This window comes from Typopeltis vanoorti, chromosome 23 (assembly GCF_054136105.1).
Source record: "Typopeltis vanoorti isolate ZY-2024b chromosome 23, IOZ_Tvanoo_1.0, whole genome shotgun sequence".
Classification (NCBI taxonomy): domain Eukaryota; kingdom Metazoa; phylum Arthropoda; class Arachnida; order Uropygi; family Thelyphonidae; genus Typopeltis; species Typopeltis vanoorti.
Genome location: NC_143571.1, coordinates 27,614,244 through 27,635,413, shown reverse-complemented (window position 1 = coordinate 27,635,413; position 21,170 = coordinate 27,614,244). Strand labels below are relative to the sequence as shown.

The following is a 21,170-nucleotide window of genomic DNA, read 5'->3' as shown; positions in this document are numbered from 1 at the left end:
ATGCCAACATGAAGTGAACATGGTCTACACATCATGCAAAACTATTAAGCAGAAAAAGGAAAATCTCTCTTCACAAGATTTTATCATCAAAAACTTCAGTCAAGAGATGAACCACAAGGAGCTTGCAGAATCATTTAACTATGCCTTCACAAACAACATCACACAACTCAAAAAAGATCATTTTCCCACTAGACCCAACACAAAACTATTAACCTAAAGACCTTTCCTCTTCTATCCCATATTGAAATTGAAATATGCTCTCTCACAACTAAAGTGAAGGACAAGTCTGGGAATTGACAAAATCAGACTGACAGACCTCTTAACACATTTTGAACAAATAACTCCTGTATACTTCTGAACATGATATTTGACACAGCACTATTCTTAAACAGCTAAAAATCATGATTCACATTAGTGCTGTGTGTAGATTCCTTTCTTAATAGTTATCAGTTGGGCTCTTTATTTTAAGCTTTATTTTAAGCTAAAAAAAAAAAGCATCAAAATCCATCAATATTATATTATCTCAATTTTTTTTACTTTTTATGAAACCTCTCAGTACTTAAGAATAAAGTATAATAATTAATAATAAGTATATTATATACATACATACATCTTCAAGGCCCACCTTTCCTAATTGGGTTGTAGGGGCAACAGCTGCAAGAGGAACTTCCAGTGGTCACGATCCTCTGCCACCAAGCTCAGGTGTTCTGGTGGGATTCCCAAACGTGTCCACCCAAGGTTTTGGATATAATCTATCCAGCGAGTCCTTGGCCTTCCACGTGGCCTCCCACCCCTCTGGCTTGGCAAAGAGGGCCTGCTGAAGGAACCTCTCTCTTGTGGCATTCTGGCCAGGTGCCCGTACCAACGTAACTGTGATCTCTCAACACGGAGAAGCAACGGTTGAGTATTGAGGGTTTCCCGAATTGCAGAGCTTCTGACTCTGTCGAGTCTTGTCAGCTCTGCAACCCCTCGAAGGAACCTCATTTCAGCCGCTTGGATTCGTGTCTGCATTCTTTCTGTCATTACCCAACTCTCATGACCATAGGTGAGGATGGAGACATAGACTGTATTGAAGCCAGCCAGCTTTGCCTTCTGGTTTAACTCCCGCTTCAATACTACCGAACGACCAAGCTCCCGCAATATTGAGCTTGCTAAGCCAATTCAAGTATCTAGCTCTACATCCCATTTTCCATCATTCATGAATATGGACCCAAGGTATTTAAACTTCTCCACCTGCCTCATTGGGACTCCACTTACATGTAGCATGCACTGGGATGGTTGTCTTGAGACCACAAATGTTTCAGTTTTGGTCACACTGATCTTCATTCTGGCATCTGCACAAACAGCTACAAACCTATCCAGGGTCTGCTGGAGGTCATCTGTGGAAGAGCTAAGCAGAACTAGGTCATCTGCAAAAAGCAGACTTCCAATGCTACATCTTCCAATTCTGAATCACTCACTGCCTCGGCTGTGCCTATCAATCCAGTCCATAAATATTATGAAAAGGAGGGGTGACAGAACACACCCTTGGCGGAGGCCAACGGAGACTGTGAAAGGTTCAGACTTTGTGCTGTTTACTCTAACACAAAACTCTGAGCATTTATACAAGGACTTGATGGCAGCTAATAGTTGGCCATCCACTCCTTGCCAAAGCTTATCCCGAGGAACCCGGTCATATGCCTTCTCCAAGTCCACAAAACATGGGTAGAGATTCTTGGCATATTCCCAAGATTTCTCAAAGTTGCCTTAAAGTGAAGATTTGGTCAGTTGTGCTTCTACCAGGACGAAAGCCACATTGTTCTTCCTGGAACTTTGACTCAACTATGCTCCTGCACCATCTTTCCAAGCACCTAGCATACACTTTCCCAGGCAGGCTGAGCAGAGAGATGCCACGATAGCATCTCTCTGCTCATCTGCAATCTTTCTGGTCTCCCTTCTTGAAGACTGGTATTATTATGCCTGTCTGCCATTGCTTTGGTGCTTGCCCAGATAGCCTGACACACTCGAGTCAACCAGAGAACACTGTCTCGATTTAAGGCTCTTAGCATTTCGGGCCGAATTTCATCATCGCCAGCAGCCTTGCTCGATTTTAGCGATTTTATTGCTAAATGGACCTCTTCTGATGTGAGACTAGTCATTTCCCCGATCTGCACCTCTTGGATGTCCACAACTGCTGGGCCACCCGGGTTAAGAAGGCTCTCAAAGTATTCCCTTCATCTGTGGAGGATATCCTTCTCGGTTGTTAAAAGTATATTATATCAATGTAATATAATTTAAAAAAAATTCATTGGTGATTTTGGTTGAAATAAGAAAGTGACTGGTTTCACTTTCATTTTTTCAATACAAAATGCAAGCCTTATGCCTGTAGTACCTCTCAGGTCACTCATTGAAACCATTACTGTCATCTCTACGTATTCATACTTCTTCACTGCCATAGTGCCACCAGGCAAGCACTCCTGTGGCACTTTACCATGCATACCCTGAACCATCAAATCTACAGACATGACACTCTGAACAGATTGATTCATCATTCTCTTACTGGCATTTACAAGAGTTATTTGCAAAATGTGGTAAATTTCTAATAGACGGTGCCACAATTCGTTCATTCATACCAGTGTCTGCATGTATCATCTTTTTCATGACCCTTTGCAAAATTTTAGCCACATGGAACATGTAGTTCTCGTTTGGCAAACATTTAAAGTAACCATGTTCGCATTTTTCATAAAACTGGACAAAACGAGTTTCGTGCAGTGATAAAACACTTTTATTTAAAGAACTGGACAACTGCGCAGATCAAAGCCGAGTTAGATGCAGTTCATGGGGACTCTGCACCAGCATTAAAGACTATTTATTTTTGGATAAATGAGTTTAAACATCGTCGTAAGTAAATAATGTAAAGCATTATTGTGAAGAATCTTCTGCAGAAAATGACCAGTTTGTTCTAGCAAATCTACAAAGTTTTATGAATCTTTCTACAGCATGCTATATTGTACAGCATTTTTACTGTATAGTACAAAATGGGAGGATGAGATCACATGCTGTACTATATTAATGGAATCGAGCAAGAAGTTGGCGAGTCAAGGGACTTGGGGGTAATTGTGGACAGAGAACTGAAGTTTAGTGGGCATATTGCAAAGTTGGTCAAAATAGCACATCAAATTACAAATCACATATAGAGATAAGGAAGTTCTTGTTCCACATTATAAGGAATTAATAAGATCACATCTGGGCTATTGCACACAGATCTAGTCACCTGGATTGCTTGCTGATGAAGAAGTGGTGGAGTGGATCCAGAGGTGAGTGACAAAGATTGTTGTAGGTCTGTGGAATGTTTCCTATGAGAATAGGAAACATTCCACATACCAAATAGATTGAAGAATGTTTTCTTCAATCTATGTTTCCATAGATTGAAGATCTATGGGATCCAAAAATTTTGATAGGTGTAAGAGAGGAGATATGATAGAAGCATAATATAAGTTATTAAAGCAATTTTATACGATTGATACTGATAACGTTTTTTTTTCCATACAGTGCAGGGAGGGTTAGAATGAAGAATCATCCCAGGAAATTATGTAAGAGTGTGATTAACAAGGGTTTTAGGACTAGATTTTTTGCTTGGAGGGTAGAATTTGGGGAACGCATTGTAAAAGGTGATTGTGAGTGCTTTGTTTGTGAGAGTTTAAGGAGAAGTATGATAGGTATTGCATGAATAATGGTTAGTGTATCAGTGTGGGGTCTCCCGTGAAGAGTCTTCTGCCTACACACTGACATAATAATAATAATAGTAATAGCAACAGTATGCTACAGCATAGTAGCATACTGTTTCTTACCTGATTGGCCAAGTGGTTAATGTATGTACTGTCCAACCTACAAGTTATGGGTTTGAATCCTGCTGTGGGCATGGGTGTTTGTGAATGTTTTTAGGTGGGAAATGAATTTCATTGCCCAGTCTGACTGCTTCCCTGCGTATTTGAGGTCCAGAGCGTTTGAAAAAGTTCCGTCTTTAGCCTCTAGAGCATCGGTTTCCAACCGGTGGTACGTGTTCCCCCGGGTGCTGGGCTGTTCAGGGGTACACGAAAAATAATCAGTAATGGTAGAAAAACAAGTAAAGTAAACGAAATGCAAAACGTTAGTTATGGAACAATAAATGTCAGTATTCTAAAACAGTTATTTTAAAAACAAAGGGTACAATTTGTAGAAATGGATTTAAAAGGGGTACACAAGTGGAAAAAGGTTGAGAACCACTGCCTCTAGAGTAATAGGATTTCCAGACCATGTAAAAAATACTAAAAAATAGAAAAGTAAAAAAGCATAAATCATTAGTCAACCCATTGTACTAATGTTTTATAATTTTACAAACTTTTGTGGTGGAAGTCATATAAAAAAGCCAACAAACAAAATGCTGGCTAAGAAATCAGTTGCTATCATTTTGTGTAGAAAGGTGAATCATCTCTGAATTTTATTGCGCTGTTATTACACCAGTACATTGAATAAATGGAAAATTGGTGATGATAGTAGGTTTTTAAAGGTGAATAATAAATAATTTGTATAGTGGGAGTAAAGACTAGTTTGGGTTATTTTTCAGGAAAGTTTTTCTCTTTAAAAGAATATTATAACATAAGGCATTATTATGAGGGAAAATTTGACCATTTTACTGGTGAACTTGGAAAAATTAATACTTTGAAAGCCTCTTTAATTGACTAATAAAAAACATTTTTAAAAAACAGTATTTGTAATCAGTCTTGTATAGGTGTTAATCATGCAGTGACAGAAATAGATGCAAAACTGGAAAGCCTTTACCAGTTCAGAATTCAATCAGCAAACCAATTTTTGCCAACCAGTGGGTCAGCAAATCCTTGGTTTAAATCAGTTTAAAGCCTGGTTAGCCAAGTGGTTAGCGTATCTGCTCCCCAACCAAAAGGCTGCGGGTTCGAATCCCGCCGTGGGCATGGATGTTTGTGATTGTTTGTGAAAGTGCTAGTGGTGGTAGTCGGCGGTAGATGCTGTTGTTGTTAGATGGAGGTTGGTGGAGTAGTGAGACGAAGAGTTGTAGAGTAGATGTCCTCCCTCGATGAGTCTTTGGACTCCCTGGAGGTGTGATATAATAATAATAATATATATATATATAACTTAAAATTAAAAAACTTTAGCTAAAGCAAAATATTTTGATATGGAGATTTTATAGTGCTTTACTGTTTTTCTTTTTTAGGAAGTCTTAGCAGCTAAAGAAGAGGAAATAGTTCAGTATGAAGAACTTGTGAAAAAATTACAGGCCCAGCTAGCTGTTACAGGACAAAGCACTGATCATACCTCAGTTGTTGTGCTTAGTAAGGTGTTGTATTAACAGTGTCTTCTTTTTCTAATATATTTTTTTAACTTTATATATAGAAGTGCTGTTATTGGCTTTTTTCTTTGTTACTTGCAGAATGTTTTGAAAAAGAGATAATAAATAGGATTTAGGATTTTGATGAAAATTGATTGGGCAAAGCTGTTATTAACCATTTCTGCATATTATACTAGGAATGATTCTACTCCCTTTTTAATAAGGGAATAGAATCTATGGGTGAGGTTTATCATTTGGATTTCATTGCATTATAAGAGACCATATAATAATGTTTCTAAGAGACATTCTTTGTTGTCTTCATTAAATAGAATTCATCTGCATTTTAAAGGAATTTTGCATCAAGTTCCTTCTTCCAAAAATAAATTTACTTTCATGATAAGCTAAGAAATTTAACATTACTTTTCCATTAATATGGTGGTTAACACTGAGAGATGCTTTTGATTCATAATAGTGCTTCATGATATAAACAACACCAGCGGAAAATAAATACCGTATTTGCCGGCGTATAAGACGCACTCCCTTTTTTTGTACACATTTTTTAGGAAAAAAACTTTATCGCTGAATATAATAATGAGTTTGCAGTATTTCAAATATAAAGTAATAAGTAGGTATACTTTCAACAAATACCTAATCTAACTAGGAAAGAGTACCCACCTTTTAATCTTCTTCATCAAAACCCAGAAATTCATCTCCAGAGCTAAATAAGAGACACTTGAAACTTCTTCTAAATCAGAATCTGAGTCCTCATACAACAAATTGTCCTCTGTACCATCCAGTGCATTACTAATGCCACACTTCTTAAATGATTTAACCACTGTCTCAGTTTTCACAGCATCCCATGAAGCTTTGACCCACTCACAAACTTGTGAAATGCTAGGCTTCTTCCTGATGGCGTAACCTCAAAATCTGAAGACTGCATCCAGCTGTTCCACTTCTCCTTCATAAATCCCTTAAATGGTTTATTAATACAGACATCTAAAGGTTGAAGCTAACTAGTTAGACCTCCTGGAATTACAACTAGCTGAGTTTTCAATTCCTTGAGTTTATTTTTAACATCTTCTGTTCTGTGAGAACGAAACTGATCCTATACTAGCAAAGCAGGCTTCTTCAACAGTCCGCCAGGGCGCCTAGACCAAATTTTATCTATCCATAACTTCATTCCTTTTCCATCCATCCAGCCTTTTGCGTGAACATGTACAAACACTCCTTTAAGCAGTTTTTCTTTGGGTAGCATCTTCCTTTTAAAAATCAATAGTGGCGGCAATTTTGTCCAATCAGCACAGCAGGATAAACAACTGTGTATTGAGTTTTTCGTGCTCCAAAGTTTTAACAGATAATTAAATTGCTTTATATGTTCTATATTATTGTTTCCTATTTTCATTTGGATTGCTTCCTTTTTTCTTCCTATTACCATTAATTTTGTTTTACTAAAATTGATTTTCATATCATATTTGTTACTTGTTTAACTCACCTTGGTCAGGATATTTTCTAATTTTTCTTGGCTGTCTGTAGTGGTAATATGAAAATTATTGCTATTACACTGTATTATTATTACCAAATATGAGCCATTATAGTATTGCTATTACACCTTTTGTGCCCTTGGAATCTACAGTTTTGTTTGAAGGTACATCAAAAGTCAGCGAACTTCGTCCATGTTTCCTATTTGCGCAAGTTCAAAATTTTCTCATTTCCTTGCATTAATGACGAATCGATGAAATTCAATAATTTTTTCTTCATATTCAGCTGGCATCTTTTGTGATATTTTCGTTTTAGTCAGCATACATAGCTGGTTTCTCTTCATGAATCTTGAACACCACGATGCTGATCCAGTAAAGTTGGCGATCCCTCTGTTAGTGGCTATCGCTTTTGCTTGATGAATAATCATTTTTGTAGACACTGAAAGTCCCTCTTTTCTGTGGTCTAAAATCCAAGTATACAGTTCTGCCTCAAGTTCTGGCCATTTTGCAGTTCCACTTCATAGATTATGTTTACTGTTAGTTACGTTTTTTAGATCCTCTTCCTGTTTCCGCCAAGTTCTTATCATTTTTTCAGTTGGGGGTGGCCCGACACGTCTCTCTACAGCCCTGTTTCCATGTTCTTTAGCATATGCAATCACACGTAGCTTGTATGCAATATTGCAGCAATGCCGACGTTTTTCATTCATAATTTGCCAAGAAATTTAGAGAAAATTTAATGGCAAAAATTTATCACCGTTCACAACAAACACGAAAACATGTGCATCCACTGAACTCTACATAACTGGAATGCTCTCACACACCGAAAGGAAGAAAGAAAGAAATCGCGTAACTCAGAACAGAGAAAATTTCAAGAAATGAAAGTAATAAAAAACTGAGTATCGCCATATGACACACCCTGTTTTTCATACCTATTTTCAAAGAAAAAAGTGCGTCTTATATGCCGACAAATATGGTAAATAATTTATTGAACTTACTAATATTTTGCTGGATTTTCATTCACCATCTTCAGAGCACAAACTACCAATGGCTAAACACACAGCACCTAATTAGATAGTTGTAAAAACACTTCAAATTGTAGCTGAAAAGGAACTAATATTCTAACAAAGTACCCGCTTCGAACCAGATAAAAAAAAAGTTAATACATGAAAGTCAGACTAAATGTGGCCTTAGAATGATGATCTTCCAGATCTCATTTTAAGACCACATTTAGTGTGACTTTTCTGAATTGTGATTTTTATCTGCCCCCTGTTGTGTGCCATGTTAGGACATTAGGAACTTTTCTCCTATGAAAAGGAACCATTCAGTTACAATTTGAATTGTTTTATGACTATCTAATTAAATGCTTGCCACATTTATAATTTGTTCCTAAGGTGCTAGTTGGAAATCCAGTAAGTTATTAGTAACTTCATTAAAATTATTTATTTTCTTCTTGTGTTGTTTATATTGGGAAGAACTATTATGAATCCCCACCAACACCTAATCCTTTCTATATGAATTGGTTCCACTCTCTGGCATTTCATTGCTTTAAATGTGAACAGAGAAATGCAAAGTCAAATGAACAACAAAACAAGAGCAATCATTATGGATGATTTTATTTATGGTAATGCTGATTTGAATAAAGTACACATCTAGGAGCAAGGAAAATTAATTTTGTGAGTTTGAGGAATGACCTCTGTACATCGCAGGTGGTATGTAGCGGAGGACATGAGGATCGATATTCAAAGATTTGATAATTGCATTAGAGGACGTATTATGATAAGATGTTGAATCTGCCTCCATGTGGTGAAAGTGAATATGAAGTAATGGTCACAGGTCAATCTGTGTTTCTGCAGTGGAGTTAAATGTGTTAGGGAGACTGGTGAGGGCTAAGTTTACAACCTGGTTATCAGGACTTCTCTGAGGACAGGATATATGTGGAACCACAAGGATGATGATGGTGATAATTATTAAAAGCATAGATGACAGTTTGGAGCAATAGCATTGAATGAGGAGTTAGTTGGAAAGAGAATAAATGCTGCTTGAGTACTGATTAAGAAATAGTTAACAGCAAAAATGTCTAAATCAATTCAAAGTGTATAAGTTTGAATAGAATGAGTGTGAAATGGGTCAGTTGTGAGATTAAGCATACAGCCTGGAAACAGGACTGGGCATTTTGGAGGTAGTATAAAGTAGGGGTAATAATCAGCTATATGAGGAGTATAAATATCATCATAGGAAGGTTGCTCTGTTGATAAGGAGAGCAGAAGTGCAATGTGAGCTGCTATCAGCAACCACTAAAGGCACCATACAATAATAATATTTTCAAAGCATGTGAAATTACATTTATTGTTTGATGATTTTCATGCGCATCTACATTATTTATTTTAGGAATTTATATTAGGGTTGGGAACGAGAGAGCATTGTATAAAGTCTTTGGGAATGAATACAGTTTCATATATCCTTTATAATCTTGAAAGTAGTACTTGTTATGCATCATGAGGAAAGGAATAATTCTCAGAGAAAGTTATGAACACCTGGTGCCTTGTTAACAGGCAATTCATTTAGCACCCATTTCAATTCATTGTAGAGAAGGTATCTGATTAAAAAAAGGTCCTTGTTGGAGATCTGAGAACAGCACAGTAGGAAATGAATACCATATAGAAATGTGTTATGAAAATTTGGAGTGAGTGCTAAGATAAAAACAATGGTGAGTATCTGTTCAGAACACAGTCTAGTTATCATCATAATCAAATTAAAATCAAATATTGTATTGGATATATGACATGCTGCTAATGATATCGGATGATTTGAATCCAGTTAGAGTTGAGACCTATGACTGCAATACTAGTAACAGTTTTTCATGTAGCAGTCATTTTGAAGCCATCTGGGGTGAGTTGGAGTCTAACAAGATTAAATACATAGTGGGGTGTTGCTACAGACCTGGTGGATTGGTTGCTAGTGACGAAGAAATGCATCACCAAATAAATACTATGGGTGCGAAAAGAGTAATCGTGATGGGGGACTTCAATTATTTGAACAATGATTAGGAAGCTATGAAATCACATGAGAGGAATGAAAATGAATTTATTCAGCTGTTGCGAGACCACTTCCTCAAGCAGCATGTAACAGAAGGAACTCATGGTCAAAGAGTGATAGATCTGATTATAGTGTCACAGGAGGTTTCACTTAAAGGCGTAACTATTCTACCTCCGGTTGGTGACTGATCTTGCAGTACTCACTTGGAAAGTGGCTAAATTTATGAATGTTCCATTCAGAAAAGGTTACACACTGAACTACAAATCAGGGAATTAATGACCACCTGAGGAGTAAGCTAGGTTCTGTACCATGGTATCAATTATTGAATGGGAATGATAACAACAGTGTATGGGAAGTGTTTAAAAAAATACTTAAATGATGTGATATTACAATGCTTCCCTAGAGTTTGAAGAATAAATAGAGCAGGAATGAAATGGATGAGTAATCTAATTAAGCAAGAGATTTATAAGAAAAAGATGATGTGGAAGGAATATCATGTGCGCAAGGATGATATCAGTTATGATAATTATAAGCAGCAGGCCAGAAGAGTCACAAGTGTTGTGCAGAAAGCAAAGGCCAAGTATGAAAAGAAACTGGGTCTGCAAGTTAAAGACAACCCAAAAGAAATCTGCCGCTATGCTGCAAGTAAAAAAAAGAATGAATTTGAAAGAATAACTCTACTGAATGCAGATGGTATGTGGGTGACTGATGCAGAAGTGATTGTTCAACTAATGAGCAGCATTTTTGCTAAAGGCTATCAACGTGGCATATGCAACACTGAACTCGCCGCTACCTCTTCACCATATATAGAAACTCATGCAGATGAGGAGGAAGAAACTCATGTGGATGAGGAGGAAATACTAGAGCTGTTGCACAAAGTGAATAAGAATTCTGCGACAAGAAAGAACTGATGGGATATCAGCATGAAGTGTTCAGCTGAACTGGCTATTCCCTTGGCCAGACTATATAATTTGAATCTCAGAATAGGGAAGATTCCACAAGAATGGAAAGAATGTATGGTAATCCCATTGCACAAGTGTGGTGCAAAGACCAACGTATATCCAACTATTGACCAATCAGCATCTCAGGAGTGGTGGTGAAGATTTTGGAAAAATTGTTTAGGGCTCGCATTCAGAAATGGGTTTGACTGTAAATCTCTACTTTGCAATGAACAGCATGAGTTTACTAAGGGAAACTGATGTTTTACCAACTTGTTCACATTCTATAATAATGTTACCACTGAGTTAGACAAGAAGAATGGATACATTATGATACTTTTTGATTTTGCTAAGGCTTTTGATAGAATACAACATGGAAGATTGTTGCATAAATTGGAGAATATAGGATTGGATTATAAACTATTGGCATGCATAAGAGGATGGCTGACTGACAGATATCAAAAAGTCATATATGGGGGATGTGAATCTGCAAGATTCAAGGTAACCCATTGTGTTCCTCAAGGATCAGTGTTTGGTCCATTGTTATTCAATCTGTACATTAATGACATTGGGAAGGATATGACATGCAACATACAGCTATTTGCTGATGATGCAAAGATAGGTAGGGTAATCAGTAGTGGTGCTGATATGCAGTACTTGCAGAATGATTTGAATAGGCTGGAAATGTGGGCATGTGAAAATGCCTGTCATTACAATGTTAATAAATCTAAGGTGCACTTTGGTATGATTAGATATCCAATGTCATATTATATTGGTGGGATTATGCTTGAAGAAACTGATGAGGCTAGGGATCTTGGAATTTTAGTAGACAGGAAGTTGAAGTTCAAGGGTCATATAGAAAAAATCATAAACATAACTCAGAGAATAATGGCAATGCTGAAACGCACCTTGACATGTAAAGATAAGGAAGTCATTTTACCTCTTTACAAAGCCTTGATAAGATCCCACTTGGACTACTGAACGCAGTGGAGAGAGTGCAAAGGTGAGTGTCAGAAATGATATCAGGATGGTGGAATACGATTATGAGGACAGATTGAGAATTTGTAGGCTGCATACACTAGGAAACAGGAGAAAGAAGCAGTAATGTGGTTGAGACTTACAAACTTTTGAAAGGGTTATACAAAATTTCAGTAGATGGAATTTTTCATTCATTTTATGGAGGGTGGGAAGGATGTGAGGGAATCCATGGAAGTTGAGAATGAATGCTATCAAGAAGGGTGGGGGGGGTAGGGCTAGATTTTTCTCTCATAGAGCAGTGCATGATTGGAATGAATTGCCATTGGATGTTGTGTGTACAAGCAGTGTGAATGAATTCAAGAACAAGTATGATAGCTGGTGTTTGTAGTATGTGGCCTCCCTTGATGAGTCCTTGGAGGTCTCTGTTAATAATAATAAGAATAATAAATTCTTTTTCTTTCAGGCTTCTCCACTTAATAGCAGCTGCCTGTTCTCAGATTTCATTCTATATGATTCCTCCAGTCCTCATTCCTTAAACTTCTTTTCTCTATTACTGTTTCCATGTAGCTCTTGGTCTTCTTCTTTTTCTTCTTACAGGGAATGACCAGTTCATAATTCTCAAGGACCATTGTTCTTATGTCATTCTCTGGACATGCTTCACATGCCTCTGTCACCTCTGTAACAGGCTGTTCAACTTTTATCTCTGTTTGAATATCTGCATTTCTCAGATGATCCATATGGTTAGCTCTCATACTTTGTCTGAAGTAATCCATTTTCACAACTTCTACTTGTCTCCTCTGGCTGTTAGTAAGTGTTCAACACCTCGCATCCATAGGTCAGTATACTCACTATAATTACATGATATAGCATCCTCTTGGTTTTCCTTCATTCCTTATGACTCCATAAAATATCATTCATGGTTCTAATATCTGCTCATGCCTGTCCTGTTCTAAACAATATGTTCACTTCATACTGATCCAGACTTGATGGACAAGTCTGGCCAGTGTGAAGGCATCCACTGATCCACCTGTAACTCAAGATCTGTTGCACTAACACCTCCACCTACTAGGTACTTGGTTTTTAACAAATTAACTCTCAGGCCTCGACATATATAAGTATCCAAAATTTTCTCATCAGTATTCTGCATCTTCCTTGTCCAGTGAAAGAATCACCTGGTCATCAGCAAAAAAGAAGAGAATGCAGATTTTGGTTTTCTATGGGTATAACCATTTCATGGCATTGTCTGTTCCAGTCCTCAGAGACTGCATTCAAGTAGATCGCAAACAACGTTCATGATATACAACATCCCTGCTTGTGAGCCCCCTTACTAGTAGTAAATTCCTTTGAAAGTTTGTTACCAATCTTTTTAGCAGACCTAGATCTCTGATACATCATTTGTGCCATTTCTACTGTTCCTTCATCTATTCCTGCTTTCTTTAATACATGCCGTAAGCCTTCTCTAGATCTATACAAAATTAAATGGAGCTCTTTATTCTTAACAACCATTTCTTGGGGTATAAAGAAAATATATTATTCATGCAAGATCCTCCTGCTTTGAAACCAGATTGTTCCTCTGATATAACTGGAGATATCTTAAATTCAATTTTGCCCTCATGATTTGACTAAATATCCTGCTAATTGAACACTTGGGCACTTATTCCTCTATAATGTTTTACCATTATATATATATATATGACAAGTTCCACTCATAAGGGATATCCTCACTTGCAATCACTGTGTTGTCCTATAGTGCTTTCTACTGCTATACTTGAACATCTCTATTACCGTTCCACCAAGGGCAGCTGCCTTTCTGTTTTTTTTTTTGATACTTGAACAGCCCACCTCATCTCCTCTAACTTCAAATGTACTTTCTCCTGACAATAGCCTCTCATCTTCTTGATATTCCACCCTCTCTTCATATAATAAACCTTCATAGCATCTCTTAGAATCTTGGAGGGAAATGATATTAAGTCTCGCTTGAGATGTATAAAGGGCTCATAACAGTCACACAAATGGATTGACCTTAGAAGAGTGATTATTTCCCACTAGGTGTTTGATTTGCACTTACTTTCCCACATTTCTTCTTTAGCCTTAATTATCATTCTTTTTTGCTTGTCTGTTAATATTGTTGTACTCCTCTCTGTCCTGAAAGGTGTTACTTATATTATTTCTTATATGCTCTCTTCTTTTCTTCTATCTTCTCCTGCACGTGTTCACTCATCCATTCTATATTCCCCCCCCTCCCTTACCTCCCCTTTCAAGGGCCTTCTTTAGCAGCCTTGTGTATGCATTTCTTTAAATGATCATATAACTCAGATGCAGATACGTCTCTGGTTGCATTCAATTTCTGCTCAAGACATCATATATATAAATCCCATATAGTATTATTTTGTAACAGTCCTGTTTTATATCTGGGAATCTCAATAACTCCTGCATTGGTTACTAATCTGCCAATATCATCAACTAGCATCATCTCCCATAGTCAGTTTTCCTTTCACTTGCCACACATCGAAAGAACTCGCAAGATTTTTCTTAGTTTGATTGGCATATTTGAAAGGCAGTTGATTTTTATAAAATCAGCTGCCTTTTCTAACAAGTCAAAATTTTTTTCCACTTCTCCACTATAAATACAAATAAGTCTCAATGTCCTATCTCTCATTTTGATGTTTTTCACCATCATTGTACTTGAAATGGCCTGCCATTCACCAAGATTATCTTCTTGTTTATTGTTGATTACTATAGCTTCTCCTTCTTGTCCTGGTAATGTTTTCCTGAATGTTGCATCTCATAGATTTTATATAGAAGGATCTCATTTTATATAGAAGAATTTCTCCTATTTTCACTTGTCTTCTTTGTTTCAGTAACAGCAATTATGTTGAAATGGTACTTCTCTAATTCTTCTGTCCTGAGTAATGATGAATTGGTACCTCTCTAATTTTTATGTCTTCAGTAATAATAATTATGTTGAAATGGTACTTCTCTAATCCTTTTGCCAGTTCCACTTCTTTTCAATTGATACTAAGATTGAATTCTGTTATCGAGTATGAGCTTGTAGTAGCTGACTTATCACTGTTTGAAATAAATAGTTTTAATGGAACGTGTGCTAGATATATTTAAATAACTTTCTCAGCTTACACATGTAACAAAAAACATACAGAATTTTTTATTTCTTGTGAAACTTTTTGTGTGAAATTTCTTGATTAGAATTGAAGAACACAGGATTATATTACATTTTTGGAATCTGACAAGTTTGCCCTTGCTTCTCATGCTATTGACGCTAGGCACAGAGTGTTTTGGAACCAGACAAAATTCTTCATTCTAGCAAGTTCAGATTTGATTGTTTTTTCCTTGAGATGTAAAATGTTATGAAATCATCCAAACCTCAACTTATCAGACTGAAAATCAGTCTATGAGTTTTGGGAAATGATAACTATTAATTCTTCACAAGTTTCTTTTTAATTTAATAATTATTTTGAATTGTTTTTTATCTATGCAACTTTTTACAGTTGTTTCTTTGAACTCAAATATTGTAATCATGTACTTCAGCTGTGACTGAGACACAAGTTAATATATGCATGATTTATGACTCGTTATTGTGATTCATGTTTCGAATGCAGTTAACAGTCTGTCTCCCTGATGATGATGCTCATGTAATGTTGCATGAAATATATTGGAGTTTTTGAATAAAATTCTATATTTTTTTTGTTATATGTGTAAGTGGTGAAAGTTATTTAAATATTATCACTGTTTGGTCTGGTTTCCTGATGAAAACAGCAGTGAACTTGTTAACTAGCTAACATGGCATTTCTTAGTTGTACTGTTTGCAAGAAGATAGAAGGGATAAGTTGGAGAAAGAAAAATTAATGCAATGCATTTTCATAATACAATAATTCAAATTATAGTAATGGGTTGTTTAAGAGAAACTTGTACCATGAGAGGCTTCTTTAAATTGACATGAAATTAATAATATAGTAATAAATAATAATTAGTAAATTAATAATAAATAGCATTACTTATTCCTTGTGTTTTTCATGTTAATTTAAAGAAATCATAATAATACATACATTTCATTAATTTCTCTTCTTCAATTATTCTGTCTGTCTTGTGAAACAAGTTTCATCATCAGTATTTTAAAGGCATATTACTTCCTCACTTAATCTTTCCTTTCTGACTGTTGACTTATCCATAGCACTTCAGTTCTACTTTTTTTATGATTAACAAACAAACAAAAAAGTGAAAAAGTTCACTGCTCTATTATAACACACCAACAGCCATTAGCTATATATTTTATTCATGTCATGTATAATGTGTTAATTTATCATTTAAAGGAAGGAATTTAGGAAATAATGCTATTTTTACAGGCTGTTGAAGAAAGAGATGCACAAATTAATCTGTTGAAAAAACAGTTGGATCAGGCAGTGAAAGATATTGAAGAAAATGTTTACCTTATTGAAGAACTAAAATCAAAATTGAGCAAACAAAAATGCACAGGTTTAGAAAATAATAACAGTCTTGTGGTAGAGTTGCAAATCAAACTACATGAACAAGGAAATATTTTGAAGCAAACACAGGAAAAGATATCACATCTGGAGGAAGAAGCAACAAAGAAAGATAAAGAACTCAGTGAAACATTGGCTAGGATACATGAATATGAAATGGTATGTTATTCAAACATTATTATATTATGTGAATTTAGTATATTGTTTTTAATGAGCTTCCACATGCATAAGATGTTTTTATTTTTGAGAATATAGGGAAAAATGCATTGGTATGCATTCAATTTAGCTGATGGTCTCTGCCTATTTCAACCCTGCACAGTCCAGCATCACAACTGATTTGAAGATATTGTTATCAAAAGTAACCTCAATAGATATTTTTCATACACAAATATATTTATATTGTAGCATTGTGTTAATTATAACTGATCTATGTCCTGAGCTGGAATTTTGTACTTACCATCCCCTTTTAGCTCTGCATTTTTCTCCAAATTATCTTCTGTATATCTGGGATTCATTTCCTCCTCTGCTGCTTAGGTCTCTAACAAGAACCAGCATTTATGCAAGCAGTCTTTCTAATGATTTAAAAAAACAACAACAACTCTCTCCTTCATTCCTACTGGAACTTTCATTGTGATAATTTTCTCCATTAGAATCTTCATTGTGATTATTTACAAATAAATTTCATTGTCTGATATCCAGTTTTGAAATTTGATCTTAACTTGAAATCGACTCCCACTAAAGAAGTTTATGTTTAGTGTCAAATACTATAGCTGTTACCTTCTTTTCCTTTTTTATGCTTATATATTAGAAAAATCTTACTTGTTTTCTTCATTTCAGTTGCACCAATTAAGTCATTGTGGTATTTCTGCAGTTCCTTCTATCTCTATTCTGTTAATCCTTTGAACACTGGTTGTTCCTGTAATCAGTTTTAATGACTATGTGATTGTTCCAGTATCTGACTTTTCATTTGTTCACTATGGTTTCCTGATGAAGACAGCATAGGTTTTGCATAATCATGTAATTTATATGTAGTTTCATCATGATCATTGAAGTTCTGAATTACCATTGTATTGTTTTTTCATACAGGGTCCAAGTAGATGTCTAATAATGGGCCACAAGATAGGAAAATGAGGATTGGACATTGAGTCAGAAGTTGTGGTCAATTTTCTGTATTGCTTGTAGGATGTATAGAGATTTTCTCCCAGCTTTATAGCTTTGACCCTTAATGATTCCTGTAAAACTGAGTATCAGATATAAAAATATAAACAAACATAATCAGACATATAAACAAAAATGAAAATATAGAGTAGAAGAATAGTTATGCAATACAGAATAACAAAAATTTAGGATTATGCTGATTTATGACATTACAAGATAATATTGCTCTCACATGCCCAATTCAGTATATAAGTTTTTAAAAATTTCTCCAAAATATTAGAAATTATAGAAGAAATACAAACAAGCCTCTAGTTTGATACCTCCATTCTACCGCTACCTTTATCAAATGGTGCTATCTTATCCTTCCACTCTCCAGAAACCTTTCTCATTGTAAGACTTTCATTAAATAGCCAAGTTAATGGCACAGTCAGCTCCACAGCACATTCCCTTAAAACATTTGGTGAAATTCCATCACAAGTATTCTTGTGGTACTGTACTCTACACACCATGAATCATCAAATCTCCATACATGATGCTCCAAACAGATTCATTCATTCTTCTCTCACCGGCATCACTGACTCTTACTGCTTCCTATCTCTCTCTCTCTCCTTTCTCTCCCACTTCCTATTCTTCATATCATTTCTATCCTTTGCTTCCACACGTTCTAGATTTTCTCTAATTTCCTCTCTTCTCGTGTCTTTCTCTCTAATTTTCTTACCTTCCTCTCTCCTTTGCTCTCATTTTTCTCACTCTAGCCAACCTCTCAAGCTTCCTAATCTCCTCATTCATCCTCTTCAAGTCAGTCTTTATTTCTTCCATCTCCTTTCTCAGCAGTTCTCTCTCTCTCTCTCCACACATCCTGCTTTCAATTGACACACACACATAATCATGACCATCAGACAAAACCTTTTTCCTCTGTAACAATGCCTAGGGCAAATCCATGTGTGCAGCTTTCACATTCTCTTCATCCTTCAACATACTACTGGTATCCATAAATTGGCATTCACCCATTTCAGAACCACCATTTTCTGCTGCTGCTAAATCTTGAGATTGAAATATTTATGTCTCCCAGCACTTACCACTGCTACATTTCATGCACACATACACATTCCCATACCTCATTTGCCACATTTTTAAATTACAGGATGCACATTCCTTTTTCATCCTACAAAACCGGCAAGAAGAATGCATGTAGTTGAAAACCATGATACCTTATGTAGATAGAATTATCCAATCCTATCAGTGCACTAAAAAGAAGCCACATTACTTGGCTATGACCACTGAGTCTAACATTCAAGGGAAAATGGGATATTTGATTATTATATAGTTGATTGCTGATGCTGACTCTAAAAATAGTTCTCAGACTTGTGTTTGCTTCTGTATAGTGCTGTAGTTTTTTTTCCCACCATTTAATCCTGTTCAAAGAGATGTCCAATGTATGGTTTACTTGAGTTGCCATAATGATGGGACTGAATGTATGCTCTTCAAGGGCAATGGTAGCAATTCTTGCTGGATGTCAATAGTTGAACATGAGGAAGTATTGTTAATTTGATTAATTCATTTAAGAGTTGTTCATACTTCCCTTTCAGTATTCCACAAAAAAAGGAATAGCAGTTCTTAAAAAGTTATATTATTTACACAACATAAGATGTTTATTATCATTAACAAGGATAATGCTGTTGTCATTTTGAATCAAAAGTGTATGATCATGTAAAATTTACTAAAACAGAAATTACTTTGCAACCCTGAAGAAATCATTAATAAGGCTTAAGCTTTACTGTGCACAATCACATCTTATATAGGATCCCCCAAAAATTTCACAAATTCAATACTTCCATCCACTACCTGATGGTGTACACATTTCCTATTTACAGACATACCAAACAGTAAAATACTCTCAAGTATCTCTCCTAAGTTCTAAAAATTGTATTCATTTCAAACTAGATTTACCTCTTAATAATCAGGTTATTTTGGGAAATTGATTATTGATTTACTGGTCTGATAACTTGGGTTTAATTATTGAATGCATAATTATATTATGCTGTCTCAGGAGCCATTTGACATGCCAGTGTATTCACAGACCAATCAGCTGAAAATTTTGTTATTTGAAGAGTGATGATTTAGTTTAAAAAAAATTATCCTTAAAAATTCTGACATTATAATCCCTTAAACTTATTAATCTTGACATTTGTGGATTATTCAAATTCACTGTTTATACTGTTTATTTTATGTGAGAAAAAATGCACACACCATTAGATGGGAGTGCTGTTTCTAAGTAGAACACAAAGAATAACACTCTCAAAACAGCCACACTCAGACTGTGCTATGTTGAGGAAGTGTTTGTTATTTTATTGGTCATGCTAAATGCATCATATAAATAACTGTTTGCCTTTTCTAGACATGTTAGTTATTGAGATCTTTCAGATTTGCTGTCTTTTTTTCTGTTTATGGATAGATATTTATGTGATAGATAGTCACACGAACAAGAGTTGGCAATGCTCTTAATTTGGAAAGATGTAGGTTTGAATTCTGTCTAAAATGCAAAAAACCTTTATCAAGGCTTTTCAAGTGGAGGTGAGTTAGCTGGTCTCATACAGAGGTAGAAGCATTTTTCCTGACAGAAACTTGGATGTTTTATTCCACAAAGCAGGCAAACCAAACTGGCTAGAAGAACACATTTAATTTCTAGACATAGAAGATAATGCAGACTGGATTAACTGCCCTATTATTAGCATTAAGCAAGTTTCTAAGAAGCCATGACAGACTGTCAAGCCTAACACAAAAAAAGGGAAGATGGAATGGGGTAGTTTTTTTTGTTTTCTCATCATCATCAATTTACTGATATATACCCCCAAAGGGTGTTCAGATTACTATGACAGCCCTACATGATTAAGTTTACATTATTATTAATCTCCTATCAAAAATTTTCCACCAAATTAATCTATTACTTGTGAGCACTCCAATATTGTCATATCTATCATTCTGTGCTTTTAAGGCGCTTCTGACTGAATGAATTCACCTAGACCTTGGTTTTCCTCTGGGTCTCTTTCTTGCCATCTTATCACCAAACACCTGTTTTGCTAATCTTTCTTCACCTATTCTATTTAAGTGGCCATATCACCTTAGATTAGCTCTGCTGACTTATTCTTGAATGCCAATAATGTCAAGTTCCTTTCTAATATCTTCATTTTTAATATGATTCTGTGATTGATACCATCAGTTCACTCCTCTAATTTCTCAGAAATCTCATATCTGTAGTCTCTAGTCTTTGATCAAATACTTTATTTCTAACCCAACTCTCAGATCCATAACTTAAAACTGGTTTGAACATTGTCTTGTATACTGCTAGTTTGGTTTTTTGGCTAATTTCTCTCTTATTCCTTATAAATTTATTTGGCTGATTTCCAATCATACCGGATTTGCTTATTCTGTTGTCTATTTCCAGATTTAACCTGCGTCTTTACTAAAAACTGTGCCTTAATAGCTGAAATATTTAACTTGTTCTGTAGGACTTCCATTCATAATACAGCTGAACTTTTCTATGTTGCTGCCTATTTTCATAGTTTTAGTATTTTATTGCTGATTTTCAAGCCTCAGTATGTTACCTGCCTCAGTATGTTACCACCCAATTTAGTTAGAGAATCCTGGAGGCTTGCACTAGATATGTTTAGGAGTACATCATCTGCATAAAGTAAAGAGCTAAGTTTGACATCTCTAATTCTAATATCAGGCATAATGCTACTTGATTCATTCAGATGAT

General features: G+C 35.6%; 1 protein-coding gene across 1 annotated transcript in view; it reads left to right on the top strand.

Annotated features, from left to right (window-relative positions):
* LOC150093712 (centrosomal protein of 290 kDa-like) overlaps positions 1–21,170 on the top strand; it is a 462,999-nt gene that overhangs the window by 108,029 nt on the left and 333,800 nt on the right. Inside the window, exons 8-9 of the mRNA XM_090412505.1 lie at positions 5,210–5,332; positions 16,115–16,411. Coding sequence (XP_090268631.1) covers positions 5,210–5,332; positions 16,115–16,411 — 420 coding nt within the window. The remainder of the gene's footprint in view (positions 1–5,209; positions 5,333–16,114; positions 16,412–21,170) is intronic.